This window comes from Thamnophis elegans, chromosome 14, assembly GCF_009769535.1.
Source record: "Thamnophis elegans isolate rThaEle1 chromosome 14, rThaEle1.pri, whole genome shotgun sequence".
In the NCBI taxonomy this organism is placed as follows: Eukaryota; Metazoa; Chordata; class Lepidosauria; order Squamata; family Colubridae; genus Thamnophis; species Thamnophis elegans.
The window spans coordinates 25,877,874-25,893,614 of NC_045554.1; the positions used below are offsets into that span (position 1 = coordinate 25,877,874).

General features: G+C 42.6%; 1 protein-coding gene across 1 annotated transcript in view; it reads right to left on the reverse strand.

Annotated features, from left to right (window-relative positions):
* The window catches only part of CFDP1 (craniofacial development protein 1), a 32,059-nt gene that overhangs the window by 13,653 nt on the left and 2,665 nt on the right, over window positions 1–15,741 (reverse strand). Inside the window, exons 3-5 of the mRNA XM_032230518.1 lie at window positions 12,772–13,003; window positions 8,402–8,508; window positions 676–777 (exon numbers count right to left, since the gene is read on the reverse strand). Coding sequence (XP_032086409.1) covers window positions 676–777; window positions 8,402–8,508; window positions 12,772–13,003 — 441 coding nt within the window. The remainder of the gene's footprint in view (window positions 1–675; window positions 778–8,401; window positions 8,509–12,771; window positions 13,004–15,741) is intronic.

The window sequence follows — 15,741 nt, forward strand, 5'->3', positions numbered from 1 at the left end:
GATGCCATTGTAATCCCCTCAATTGCAGACCTCAGTTAGCACATGTACCACCTCTTCTGCGGGAGCTGCATTAGCTGCCGATTTGCTTCCAAGGGGCAATTCAAGGTGCTGGTTGTCACCTTTAAAGCTCTTCATGGCTTGGGAACAGGTGATCTGAGAGACCGTCTCTTGCTGGTCACACCTACCCGACCTACCAGAGAGCGGAGGCTGGGAATGCTGCAGGTCCCATCCCCGAGGGAGATACATTGTAGTGGGACCCAGAAGAAGGGCCTTCTCCGTGGTGGCTCCCCTCTCTCTGGAACATCACCCCCCGAGATTAGAATGACCCCCACTCTAATATTCTTCTGGAAGGCACTGAAGACCTGCTTCTGCCAGTGGGCCTGGGGAACCCAGAGTGGGATGGAGCCCATTCAATGGCTCATGTGATTGCTGTCGCTGGGAGGAGGGGGATGATTTTATTATATTAATTTATCTGATTCTTTTATTAGTTTTATTCTTTTTTAATGTGGTTTTAAATTACGTTAGCCACCTTGAGTCGCCGTGGGCGAATAGGCAGCAATAAAAAAATAAAAAATAAATGGGTGATTGGTTGGTTGGATAGATGAATGAATGAATGAATGAATGATCACATTCATGCAACCCGTGCTGGATGAAGAGAGTTTCTCAGGATCTTACCCCGAAACAGTTGCAGGAGATGTCTGGGTTGCCACCTGTGGCTCCTGCTGTTTCCGGAAGAGCTGGGCTTCCTTCGAAGCAGCGTCGACTTCCTTGGTGACCCTGCCAGAGGGATGAAAGACAGAAGGAAAGCATGACATTAAAGCAGAAGGCCATTCCTTCCGTCCTTCCAATTCGGTTTCCCAGTTTGAATTCTGACTGCAGGATCTCTGGAAATGGGGCCTGGACTTGTCTGCATCGCCTGCACGATTCCAAAAAAGCTTCGGCTAAGATGAGGCGGAATGACTCCCGCCCTCCTTCAACCAGCCAAGGAAGGCGGCAAAGTGAGGAAACCTATTCAATCAACTCTTGAAAGGCTCCAAGCACATCAGGATCTACTGCAGATGTTACTTAATTTCGGTCCTGAAACGTCTGCAAGAAAACCACCAAACTCAGAGAGACCTCCTCCTCTTCCTCCTCCACCCTTCCACACCTTACTCCCTTGCTAGCACTGATGATGTTACCTAGTTGGGTAATGAGACATTTGAAAGAAAAAAAAACTCAGCTCAAGGAGGACACCTCAGTTCAACCCCAACTAGTCTCCTTTACTTGTATATACCTGCAATGGCGAACCTGTGGCATGTGTGCTCAAAGTGGCAAGTGAAGCCATGTTGCCCGTATGCGCAGCCTTGCCTCTTTGTCTCCTGGGTTTCCTCTATGTGCGCTGCAGTGCTGAAAACCAGTGTGTGCTTGCACACGACCATGGGTGCGCATGCACTCTAGAACCCAGAAGTTCTGCTTTTCTGGAACGTGGCCCTGATGAGTGGGCACATGCCCAATATTTGTGCACGACACCGAAAAGGTCCGCCATCACTGGCATACCCAATCATCACAAATGTGCTTCTGAACTCCATGAATTCAAATCCCAAATGCTTATAGAGAGAGGTGTTGGGAGCCCTGTAATATCTAGTGCTAAAATTTAACTCTGCACTTCGCTAGTGGGGTTTCTTCGATGTAAATAAACCAAAGGCTTAGCTATGAATGCCTGCTAAGGTCACTTTCAGAGCAGAAACAGCCTATCTCTGACTCCAGACTCTGAAGAACACAATCGGGAAAGTTTTCTGAACTCACGCCGTAATTATTGAGGAGTTTCCAGACAGCTGCGGGGAAACAGAATGGCGACTGGTGTATTTGCTTGATCCAACATGGTCCTATGCTATGCAGTCGAAATACGATGGGACTTATTTCCTTTAATCTGCCCAAGAGCCCATGCTCCCTGAGCAGATTAAAATGCACGACAACCACCAACAATAATCACACATACACCAGCCAAAAAAAATTACAAAGCTGTTCTAGGCATTGATGTTTTTCCCAATTTAAAGAATGAATAGCTGCCAAAAGTGGCAGGCAGAAAGGTTTGACTGAATAAATCTGTACCCCTGGCTTGATTTCCAAAAAGGCAGAAGAATGCATGTATTTTTTTCCTCTCCAGGAAACTAAAAAGCAGCAGCAAGTTTTGGGGCTTATCACACGGTTTTGCTTGAAGAAGCAAATTAGCATTTCCTCTCTGCGAAGGAATGGATAACTGCCACGGAATGGATTGGAAGACACACACAGCACACGGTAAAAAGGTCAAGTTTGGGGGGGGGGGAACAGTTAATCTCAAAAGCATAATCTTTTTCCAGTTCCGAGCCAGATCCTGGCTTCTGAATGCCGGAATTCTACTTTGCACTCTCACGGGGAATTTGTTTGAAAAGTAATTCTTACGTTTAATGACCACATTTGCGATAAAGACCAAATAAACCATCTACGTGAATTGATCTTTCTCATGTTGTTTTATCCCGTCTGTTTTTTCTTTCTTGTAATGTATTTGCCTCACCCTCAGCATCCTTAACAGATTCCTGCTTTCATTTTTTTCCCTGTAATGGAACAAAATTGCTTTGTGCAACGAAATTTCATTTTAATGTATGCTGATTACATTCAAAGTGACAATAAAGTTATTATTGCTATTCTATTTCTATTCTATTCTTACTCTAGTCTATTATTCCTATTCTATTCTATTCTATTCTTCTATTCTATTCTTACTTTATTATTCCTATTCCTATTCTATTCTTACTCTACTCTATCCTATTCTATTTTATTCTTACTTTATTCCTATTCCATTTCTATTTCTATTCTATTCTTACTCTAGTCTATTATTAATTCTATTCTATTCTTACTTTATTATTATTCCTATTCTATTCTTACTCTATTCTATTCTATCCTATCCTATTTTATTCTTACTTTATTCCTATTCCTATTCCATTTCTATTCTATTCTATTTTTACTCTAGTTAGTCTATTATTCCTATTGTATTCTATTGTATCCTGTTCTTAGTTTATTATTCCTATTCCATTTCTATTTCTATTCTAACTCTAGTCTATTATTCCTATTCTATTCTATTCTATTCTTCTATTCTATTCTTACTTTATTATTCCTATTCCTATTCTATTCTTACTCTACTCTATCCTATTCTATTTTATTCTTACTTTATTCCTATTCCATTTCATTTCTATTCTATTCTTACTCTAGTCTATTATTATTCCTATTCTATTCTATTCTTACTTTATTATTATTCCTATTCTATTCTTACTCTATTCTATCCTATCCTTTTATTCTTACTTTATTCCTATTCCTATTCCATTTCTATTCTATTCTATTTTTACTCTAGTTAGTCTATTATTCCTATTGTATTCTATTGTATCCTGTTCTTAGTTTATTATTCCTATTCCATTTCTATTTCTATTCTATTCTTACTCTAGTCTATTATTTCTATTCTATTCTACCCTATTCTTTATTATTATTCTTATTCCTATTCTATTCTTACTCTATCCTATTCTATTTTATTCTTACTTTATTCCTATTCCATTTCTATTTCTATTCTATTCTTACTCTAGTCTATTATTATTATTATTCCTATTCTATTCTACCCTATTCTTACTTTATTATTCCTATCCCTATTCTATTCTTACTTTATTCCTATTCCCATTCCATTTCTATTCTATTCTATTCTTACTCTAGTTCGTCTATTATTATTCCTATTGTATTCTATTGTATTCTATTCTACCCTATTCTTACTTTATTATTATTATTCCTATTCCTATTCCATTTCTATTCTATTCTTACTCTAGTTTATTATTTCTATTCTATTCTTACTTCATTATTATTCCTATTCCTATTTTATTCTTACTCTACTCTATCCTATTTATAATACTTTATTATTATTCCTATTCCTATTCTATTCTGACTCTACTCTATCCTATTTTATTTTTACTTTATTATTATTCCTATTCTATTTTCTATTCCATTCCATCGTTTTTTTGAAGTATAAGACGCACTCCCCTCCCCCCTCCAAAAGTGGGTGGAAATGTCTGTGCGTCTTATACAGCAAATATTGTGGTGAGGGTGTTTAGTGCGGTGCCGATCAGCTGTTCTAGAATGGGCTGCGGCAGTGGTGAAAAGGCCATGGCAAACGGGCTGTGGCAAATGAGCTGTGGTAAACAGGCCAGATGAATACCGGATGGATACTGGGTGGCTTAGGCAGATTTTTTTTCCTCCCCAAAAGCAAAGTGTCTTATAGCCTGGAGCATCTTATAGTCCAAAAAGTAGGTCATATCCTATCCTATCCTATCCGTCAAGGGAGGAGCAGAGGTGGGGAAGGATGCCCCCCCCCTTTTATGACTTGTGGACTGCAACTCCCAGAATTCCAATCATGGCTCAGGAATCCTGGGAACTGAAGTCCACAAGTCATAAAGGGACCACCCTCCTGCTCTAGGAAGATGACTTTATCTCAATCTGAATCTTTTATTTAGGGAACTCTGCTTAACACGAAACTCAATTCCACCTTCTTGTTATTAGTTTAGTTTAGTTTAGTTTAGTTTATTATGATTTATAGGCCGCCCTTTTCCCTGAGGGGACTCAGGGAGGCTTACAATACATGGGAAGGGGGGTGCAAAACAAAAACACAAGACAGTGCATAAATAAAAATAAAACAATAAAAAAAAACTTTCATTCAACATTCGGGTGGGGCAAATTAGAATCTTATCCCCAGGCCTGACGGGATAGCCAGATCCTAAGGGCTGTGCGGAAGGTCTGGACGGTGGTGAGGGTGCGAATCTCCACGGGGAGATCGTTCCAAAGGGTCGGAGCTGCTACTGAGAAGGCTCTCCTCCGCGTAGTCGCCAGTCGGCACTGACTGGCGGATGGAACTCAGAGGAGGCCTAATCTGTGCGATCTAATCGGTCGAAGGGAGGTAATCGGCAGGAGGCGGTCTCTCAAGTACTCAGATCCACTACCATGGAGAGATTTATGGATGGTGAGTAGCACCTTGAAGCGCACCCGGAGATCAACAGGTAGCCAGCGCAGCTCGCGGAGGATAGGTGTTATGTGGGCGAACTGCGGTGCGCCCACAATCACTCGCGCGGCCGCATTCTGGACTAGCTGAAGTCGCCGGATGCTCTTCAAGGGCAACCCCATGTAGAGCACATTGCAGTATTCCAGCCTGGAGATCACAAGGGCTCGAGTGACTGTTGTGAGGGCTTCCCGGTTCAGGTAGGGTCGCAACTGGCACACCAGGTGAACCTGGGCAAATGCCCCCCTGGTCACAGCCGACAAATGATGGTCGAAAGTCAGCTGTGGGTCCAGGAGGACTCCCAAGTTGCGAACCCTATCTGAGGGGTGTAAAATTTGACCCCCCAGCCTGAGCGATGGAACACTGGCCAAATTATTGGGAGGAAAACACAACAGCCACTCGGTCTTGTCTGGGTTGAGTACCAGTTTGTTAGCTCTCATCCAGTTCTTAACGGCCTCAAGACCCCGGTTCATCACGTCCACCGCTTCATTGAGTTGGCACGGGGCGGACAGATACAGCTGAGTATCGTCCGCGTATTGGTGGTATTTTATCCCATGCCTCCGAATGATCTCGCCCAGCGGTTTCATGTAAATGTTAAATAGTAGGGGTGATAAGACCGAACCCTGCGGCACCCCATATGTTAGGGGCCTCGGGGATGATCTCTGCCCCCCAACCAACACCGACTGCGACCTGTTTGAGAGGTAGGAGGAGAACCACTGCAAAACAGTGCCTCCCACCCCCACCTCCCGCAGTCGTCGCAGAAGGATACCATGGTAGATGGTATCGAAAGCCGCCGAGAGGTCAAGGAGAACCAGGATGGACGCATGGCCTCCATCCCTGGCTCTCCAGAGATCATCGGTCAATGCGACCAAAGCGGTTTCTGTGCTGTAACCAGGTCTGAAGCCGGACTGGAAGGGGTCAAGAAAAAGTTATGCAAAACTTTCCCTTCCCTGCATCGGCCCAGTTTCCTTCCCGAACCTCTAAGAGAAGCAGCAAGCTACTCTCTCTTCAGTCCCAGACTTTAAAGTTTCTTCATGTGCCTCACTGAGGTTGCTCTGAATATTTCTCAGAGGTTTGGGCAGTTTTCTGGACTTTCAGCTCCCCAAACAGAGTGCAGTCGTTTCCTTCCCAGGCCTTGGAGCTAAATTTAAAGGACAAGGCAGCCCTGGCCCTCAAGACCAGCCCATCAGATTCTGAATTACTGTTCAGAATTTCTGAAGGAGTACTGGGGCTGTGCCTCAATTTCTCTCTGGGCTTTCGGAGATCTTCTTGGTGCGTCTTGGAAACAGCAGCCCAAAACGGGCTCACCCACCAGCTTTGAGTATTTATGGAGATTCTTAAATCATCCAGGTCAACGGTTGTACCAAAGGTGCTTTTTAAAAAGGCAACTGGTCATTGTTTTTCATTGAAGACGTTTTGCTTTTCATCCAAGCAACTCGGCAACATTTCCAAAGAAAATGCTGAGAAAGTCCAGTTGCCTTTTACAACAAGCACTTTTGGGACTTAAAAGAGTTTTTTTTTTAAATCATTTTTATTCAGCATTTTTAAACATTAAAATCACAATTGTGTACCGTATTTTTCGGAGTATAAGATGCACCCTTTTTCCCTCAAAAAAGAGGCTGAAAATCTGGGTGCATCTCAGACACTGAACACAGCATTTTTTGCCTCCCGAAACCCTGCCCCATTCACCAAAATGGCCGTGCACAACCTTTAGGAGGCTTCCAGAATGCTCCTGGGGGCTGGGGAGGGCAGAAATGAGAGAAAAATGGGCCGTTTTTCGCTCATTTTTCCCCCCCAGCCCCCAGGAGCACTCTATAAGCCTCTTAAAGGCTATACATGCCCTTTTTTTGACAAAAAATGGGGCCATTTTCACAAAAAAATGAGCCATTTTTTGCTCGTTCCCCCCCCCCCCCGGAGCACTCTGGAAGCCCCCTAAAGGCTATTCATGCCCTTGTTTTGAAAAAAAAAGAGGCCCATTTCTGTGAAAAACGGGCCATTTTTGGGATGTTTGCAGAGTGCAAAAACTTGTTTTTTAAATTTGCCTCTTCAAAACCCTGCTGTGTCTTATACTCCAGTGCGTCTTATACTTCGAAAAATACGAGTAATCACAATTACCCTTTTGCAGCTTTCCGCTATTGGTATTCTTTTTTCTAATTTTTACTTTTCCATTCTATGGCCTATTGTTTCATACATTTACCTCCTTGTTTTGTGATTTATTATTTTTACTATACAAAACTATAAATTGACGTTGTCAGCAGCATATAAGGAAAATATCTATAAAATATTTTATAGGTCGCACTTATCCCCAGCGAGATTGGCCGAAATGTTTCCCAACAGACCTCCAAATTTCTGGAAATGCAACCATCAACAAGGGACACACATGGTGGACTTGTCCCAAAGCCAAGGAATTCTGGACAAAAATTTGAAAATGGTTGGAGGAAGTAATGGAACAAATGATTGACATAACGCCTGAGCTGTTTCTTTTGGGAATAATAAAAGGAAATATAAGTAAAGAAATTCAATATATTATGCTTTATATAATTACTGCAGCCAGAATCTCATTTGCTCAAAACTGGAAACAAAAAACCATCCCCTCAAACGCAGAGATCATAAAAAAGGTGCTAGAATGAGCGGAAATTGATAAAGTAATGATGGAACTAAGGGAATAGGTGGTATAATTGGCTTGAAAAGAGATGTAAAATTAAGGCATAATGAGTGTATAGAAAATATAACAAAAGGAGATGGTATCTATTCAGAAATAAATAGAGATGTAAATGTTGTAAATATGTTGTATATATTCTAAAAATAAAACAGAATTTAAGGTGGTCAGTTCAATCAAAAGGAGCTGCTTGGATGAGAAGTGAAATCTCTTCAAGGAAAAACACAGTGGCCTTTGGAAAAAGCACTTTTGGGACACCAGCTTTGAAGAAACACAAACAGTCACTTATTTGCCTATTGTATCATCTTTTAATGATCCCATAAACAGGGCGGAGTCTAGGCAACTGAATGGAACTATCAGAGTGTTTTAGTGGCCAGATGCCCTTCCTGTTGCCAATGCGGAGTTTCGTCCAGCAGATATATTCTCATTGTGCCCAGAGAGAGAAATATCTGCCTCTATTGAGGACTGAATTCCCAGCCTCCTGATTGTGAGGTAAGAACTCCGCCTCTAAGCACTGCACCCCTATTTCCCTATCGTATGCGTATCTTAATACAATTCTGCTGTTTTACAATCCTGCGAAATGCTTAAAGGCCCCTGTTTTGCAGCAAAAAGCAGTTGATAACATGGCCCTTGTCCCGTCCTTGTTAGCTGCTGTTTGAGTGGAGCAGTTGAATGCAAAGGAAACGAGCCCAACTTACCTCACCTCTTCGCCAGCAAAGTCAAACACTTTGGTGACCGTGATTTTGTTGCTCTCGGTTTCCTTTGCTTCGCCTTGAGACTTGCCCACGTTCTTCTCATCAGCTGACTAACCAAAACAGGAAAGGGAAAAAAAGAGAGGACAAAACACATTAGTTTGAGCGTTGGAGGTACCTCACTCGGGGGCTTTCAATGCATGCAACATATGAAAAGGTTTATTAGACCTTCCACTCATCTATAATGTGGTTTGCTTAGGTTTGTCTATGACCTGTGGTTGGTTTAGCACAATATATGTAGTCCTCGACTTACAACCAGAGGTGGGTTCCTACTGGTTCGGCCCGGTTCAGCTGAGTAGGTAGTAACTCGGCCTGCCACACCCCCGAACCGGTTCTCTCATTTTTTGCTTCTGCGCATGCACAGCTTTTTTTCGTACTGTGCATGCGTGCATAGCACATAGCAGTCACAGGGCCCCAGGGAAGTCTGTTGTAACTTCAGTCACTAAATGATTAGTCATAAGCTGAGGACTATCTATGATCAATCCTCTATATTAGAGCTCTCCAACACACCACATCTCTTACTATATAGAACAGGAATCTCCAACCTTGACAATTTTAAGACTCCAACTCCCATGCTGGCTGAAGAATTCTGGGAGTTGGAGTCCAGGAGTCTTAAAATTGCTAAGGTTGGAGATTCCTGCAAGAGATGTGGTATGTTTAATTGATTTCAGGCGGACTCTGCCTGCTTCCCTTTGCTTTAAGTAAATGATTCCTACATTCAACTGTTCTGTGACCAGGGAAGAGCGCAGACAGCCTGGCTTTTTATGTTTTCAATCTTATTCCTTATGAACCCTCTCCAGAGACTTGGGCTGAAGCACGTCAAATACCACAAACAACGGCCATTTTGTCTTGATTTCGATCTGAAACCAGGCGGCAGGCAGCTAGCCCTTATGGTTTTGAGTTCCACCCGGTCTGATCAGGAAGATTAACATAAGAGGGTAGTTGTTTGAGGGGACCTGAAAAAGGAGTGGAAGGGAGAGTGAACACAATCAAGGGACAGAGTGTATGTCCATAGGTAGCTTATAAACATGAACAGCGACTGAGACATGGTAGTGATGAAATTGGGAAGAAGTGTTTCAAAGCAATCAAAGAACAGAATAGAATAGAGCTGGAAGGGACCTTGGAGGTCTACTAGTCCAGCCCCCTGCTCAAGCAGAACCTATACCATCTCAGACAAGTGACTGTCTAGACCAGTGTTTCTCAACCTTGGCAACTTGAAGATGTCCGGACTTCAAGTCCCAGAATTCCCCAGCCAGCGAATGCTGGCTGGGGGATTCTGGGACTTGAATTCCGGACATCTTCAAGTTGCCAAGGTTGAGAAACACTGGTCTAGACTCTTCTTAAAAACCTCCAGTGATGGGGCACACACAATTTCTGGAGGCAAGCTGTTCCATTGGTTAATTGTCCTCCCTGTTATAAAATTTCTCCTTAATTCCAGGTTGCTTCTCGCTTTGATTCATTTCCATCCATTGTTTCTTGTCCTGCCCTCCGGTGCTTTGGAGAATAATTTGACCTCCTCTTCTTTATGGCAGCCCCTCAAAGGCTGGAATACTGCTATCATGTCGCCCACAATTCTTTTTTTCTTTAGACTAGCCAAACCCAAATCCTGCAGCCGTTCTTCCTATGTTTTAGTCTCCAGGCCTTTGATCAACTTAACTGCTCTTCTCTGAACTTTTTCCAAAGTCCCAACATCTTTTCTGTAGTGTGGTGACCAAAATGGGTTGCAGTGTGGTCTTACTAACGTTTTACAAAGCGGCACTAATATTTCACGTGATCTTGATTCTATGCCCCTACATGAGGGTTGGAAATTCCCCTTGCATTCTGGATTCTCTTTAGTACTAGTTTCATTGATCTTGCCGTGCTCTGTGGGTGTTTAATAGTTTCTTTAAGGCCATACAGGAAGCCATCACTCCAAATTCTAATCAAACATTATCATTGATTAGAGCAAAAGGCTAGCGTGGCTATGAAATCAGGAGAGATTTACCTGTCTCCCTTTCTCCTGCAGCCACAATAGATCTGATCCTGATGGAAGCCACAATAGTGTTTGTATTTTAAGAAAACCATCGATTCAAATAAAGGGAATAAATTACGTGAAGAAAGTGAAGAGAATAAAGCAAGTTTTGTAAGGCATCCACTGCTAAGGCCATTAGCCAGCAAACCAGAATTCACCTCAAAGTGCTGAATCAATTGGCTATACTTCATGGTCAAACAATTCATGGTTAATACCAAATTTAGCATGGTGTGAGAACCTACAATTGCCCATCTTTTTAAGCCAATTAACCTAATTAGGACAATAGTCTCAATGCAGTAGTGCTTAAAATACCATGCAGGAGTAAACTAATGGCTTGTCAGAACTCTAGTTCCCATATTTATTCCCATAATCTTTCAGGGGAAATTAACTACATGATATCTACATTTATAAATCAAGTTACGTATCTTTATTACATTCTTTGACCAGCCTTTTATTATTAAAAAAAAGTACAATTAAAAAGAGAATAATTTAATACAACAATTAATATTTTTTCTATTAAAGAGCTGCGGTGGTGCAGTGGTTAGAGTGCAGTACTGCAGGCTACTTCTGCTGACTGACTGCAATTTGGCAATTCAAATTGGTTTATAATTTGAAATAAAAATTGGTAAAGCGGTATATAGGTTTAAGTGCTATTGATATGCTAGTTTTTAGGGAAAGGGGAAAAACGAGACAATAACCAGCATGTTAAAATGTTTGTGCAATTAGGTGACTTGGTTAAAAAAAATGCCCACCTGATGTGTAAGTGTAGGTTTAATGTCCCTTTAAAATAATAAACACGAAATTTATCTGCATGGCCCTCGAATTTGGAAATGACTGGTGCAATCAAAAACCAAGCCAAGCCTAAGACAATACAGGTAAGTTCTCAAGTTATGACAACAATTGAGCCTAAATTTATGTGGCTAAATGAAGCATTTGTTAGATGAGTTGTGCCCCATTTTACAAGCTTTCTTGACCAAATTGCTAAGCGAATTACTTCAGTTGTTAAGTTAGTAACACGGTTGCTAAGTGAATCTGGATTCCCTCTTGACTTTGCTTGTCAGAAGTTTGCAAAAGGGGATCACGTGACCCTGGGACACTGCAACCGTCATAAATATGAACCAGTTGCCAGCAATCTCAATTTTGATCATGTGACCATCGGGGGTGTTGCTACGGTCTTAAGTGTGAAACACTGCCATAAGACATTTTTAGTGCCTCTGAACGGTCACTAAATGACCTGTTGTAAGTCGAGGACTACTGTCATGCTCCTGTCATAGTCTGAATCTGAGACAGAAGATGAACAGCTGACAGAGAGCGGCTCCACTGGCTGTGGAGGAAACTGGGGCAGGGCAAAGTCAGGCTGGGCAGAGTAGGGGAGAGGTAGAACAAGGGAGAGGGGGTTCAGATGGAGACCAAGGCTCACCTCCTCCTCATCCTAGGTCACGCAGGGAAGAACACAGAAGAGAGCAACATGGGAAGGAACACCTGGGGATGGAGTTTAAAGGAGAGGCAGTTGGGGAGGGGTGTTTGTCGGGAACAAATGCCGAATTCATCTAGTGTTGAGAGTTGTGGCCTGCATTCCTCCTGTTTGAATTTATTGTCATGCTTCTGTGTGCTTATCTTGCCTTGTTGGAATTATTCATTTCTTGGACTCATTACCTTGCTCTGCTGGAGTGATTGATTGCAGTCATTCTGCTTACAGCATTTGGACTGGAATCTCTACAGCCAGAGGCTGCTGTAGGTTTGTGGGGCAGGTTTTCTCCAGGCCAGAGAATAAATGGAACATTGGGGCAAAGTTGGTGCCAATAAAGGGACTCATACCAGTTCTCTGGCTGTGTTGCCTTTGTGCCACGCCCTGGCTCATCACAACTACTGTCCATGTAGCAATGGTTAAAATATCATTCAGGAGTTGACTAATGACTTGCCAGAATTCTAGCAAGAATTTTTCCATGGGAAATGAAAAGATACCATTTCAGCTTAATTATATTATTTTCATTCACATAATTTCATGCAGCCTTAAATCCTTTTATTGTTAACCCTTTTATCATCCACAAAGGTCTCATTTTGGGTTAACATCCTTTTAGACAAACCTACCCTTCTGGTTGTGATGGCGAAGGGGTACCGTCCACATACATGGAGAGAAATACAGCTTATTGTAGTTCGGCTGATTTTGGAGACCTTTGATTAGAGATTTGTTGACATTCAGTCATATTGTTTGGAGAAAGGAGATACATAATTGAACAAACCGTAATGGAATTTTCCCTTTTCGTTTCAAACAGCGGTGTCTGAATGATTATTTTCTCCTTACCGTGTGTTTCTGGTTGCAGGGAGATTGTTCTGCGGAAACAACTTTGGGTTTCTGGCCAACATCAGTAAGAAAGCTGGCCCACAAAGCCTCCTCCTTTTTCCTTTCCTCGTTTTCGCTAATATGTGCATTGTGACTTTCTCCCAGTTCACCATCCTCCTCGCCGCTTTTATTGTCTTTCGAAGATTCTCCTTCACCCACGTCTAAGAAAAGCCCGTGTTGTTTCTTTCTTTTCCTAGGGAAAAAGGTCTATCGTTATCAGCAAATAAATGACCGTTCAAGAACCTAAAATGGTGGCAAAGTTTATTTGGAAGTGTTGGGAAACAACCTGGAGCGACTGCAGGGGTTGGCTAAAAAAAGTGAAGATGGCTGACAGAATAGCGCGACTGAGGTGCCACCCCTCGTGGTCGCCATGTTGATTTTTTTTTACCACCACATCCTGCCGACACCCCTGAGCAATCTTGTGTTAGGTAGAAATGGAAACTTAACCTCTTCAAAGAAAGAACAAGAAAGTCCAGTTGCCTCCTGAAAAAGCATCTTGGGGGACAACCATGACCTGGATGGCTGAGAATCTATGCAGACTTTTAGCCATACAATTTGGGATGGGCACCCTTTGATGGTGTCGGAGTAGGAAGGGATTTCCAGAGGGAAAAATTGCAGACTACAGGAACCATTTGCACCACTCAGGTGACCCTGAGGACAGAAACAAACCTCCAAGTGGCCTCAACGGCCCTCTAGAATGATGCAAATGACCAGCTGTCTGCAAGGAATATAAATCCTTCCATTCTCCACCATTCTGTCAGACCTGAAGAAGCTTCTTGGATGAGAAGCAAAACGTTTTCAAAGAAAAATGTCCAGTTGCCTCCTGAAAAAGCATCTTTGGGACTAGAAATGGCAACAGGAGACGCACTGTTGTCATTTTATATGGGCAAGAAAAGGAAACAAATTTTGAAATATGGGCTAAGGCAATTTGTTTATACCTTTTTTTTTAAAAAAGTTTTATTGTTTTAATTAAACAAAAATACAAAAAAAGAATCGTCTTTCGTTACATCTTGTAGAAAGCATGTCGATTGGTTACAAATACATTTCGTGCGTTTCTTCCACAATCCTTACATATACTTCATTCAAATTGAATTGTACATTTTAAATCAAAAAAGAAAATTTATGTATTTTATTATCACTGTACCACAATTCTCATTTAATTACAATTATTTAAACAAGTTTTTATCTAAAATCATTTGTATTTAAAGACACAACCTTTAATGACATATTCTGAAACAAATTCAGTTAGTAAAATATCTAAGCATTCCCCCCCCGCCGCTTTTCCCCCCAACTCAGTTTAAAGCTTATATCCAATTTGATTTTACTAGTATAACACACACACACACAAATATATATATATATCATTAAACATTATCCCTTAACATTTCCTTGTTATTATTATAGTTAACTAAAAATTATTTACTATTTATATCATCTCTCCTCTCATGACGCCCAAAAGAGATTATACCTTTATAGCAAGCTCTAAACAAAAATTTATTAATAAAATTTATAGGTCTTTTCCCTAAGTCCCAAATTACAATTTATATCCGTTATTTTTACTAAGTATACCTGGTTTTATATAGGTAGACCTCGACCTATGATCACAATTGAGCCCAACATTTCTATTGTTAAGTAAGATATTTGTTAAGTGAATTTTGCTTTGATTTATGACCTTCCTTGCCACAGTTGTTAAGTGCATCTCTGCAGTTGTCAAGTCGGTAACCTGGTTGTTATTATTATTTATTAAATTTATAGGCCACCCAATCCCGAAGGACTCCGGGCGGCTTACAGAGAGGGAAGAAAAAATAAAAAAAATAAAAGAATAGTTTAAAATTCACAACACACATTCGTTCTAATCGGGGCTGGACCTTACAATAAGATCAACAGCCCCAGGCCTGCCTGAACAGCCAGGTTTTAACAGCTTTCCTGAAGGCCATGCGAGTGGGCAAGGTCCGGATCTCTGGGGGTAGCTGATTCCAAAGGGTCGGAGCAGCCACAGAGAAGGCCCTCCTCTGGGGGCCCGCCAGCCGACACTGTCTGGCTGCCGGCATCCGAAGGAGGCCCAATCTGTGTGATCTTATCGGCCGTTGGGAAGTATGTGGCAGTAGGCGGTCTCGCAGGTACGCTGGTCCTAAGCCATGTAGGGCTTTAAAGGTAATAACCAACACCTTGAATTGCATCCGGAGACCAATTGGTAGCCAGTGCAGCTCGCGGAGGACAGGTGTAACCTGGGTGTACCTCGGTACACCCAATATCGCTCGCGCGGCTGCATTCTCGACTAGCTGTAGTCTCCGAACGCTTTTTAAGGGTAGCCCCATGTAGAGCGCATTGCAATAATCCAGGCTTGAGGTGACAAGGGCGTGAGTGACTGTTTGAAGTGCCCCCCGGTCCAAATAGGGCCACAATTGGTGCACCAGGCGAACCTGGGCAAAGGCCCCCCTGGTCACAGCCGACAGATGGTGTTCCAGTGTCAGCTGAGAATCCAGGAGGAACCCCAAGTTGTGGGCCCTCTCTGAGGGGTGTAAATTTTCGCCCCCCAGGATCAAGGATGGACTGTCTGGTCTGTCCTTCGGGGGCAACATCCAAAGCCACTCAGTCTTATCGGGATTGAGCACCATTTTTTTCATCCCCATCCAGATCCTGACAGCTTCCAGGCATCAGCAGATCACCTCTGCCGCTACATTGAGCCTGGGGAAGGTCGTTTTCACCCTCCCAGTGGCTCAAGGAAAGCCTCCGAAGCCTGTGGAGGGCAAAAAAACAGAACTTCCGGAAGTTTGGGAACTGGAGCGTTTTGGGCCTCCGAAGCTTGGGGGAGGCCGTTTTCAACCTCCTGGAGGCTCGAGGAAAGCCTTTGGAGCCTGGGGAGGGCAAAACCTCACCCACCCTCCGTTGTGGGTAGTGGTGGTTGTCATGCACGCATGCGTGGGGTGG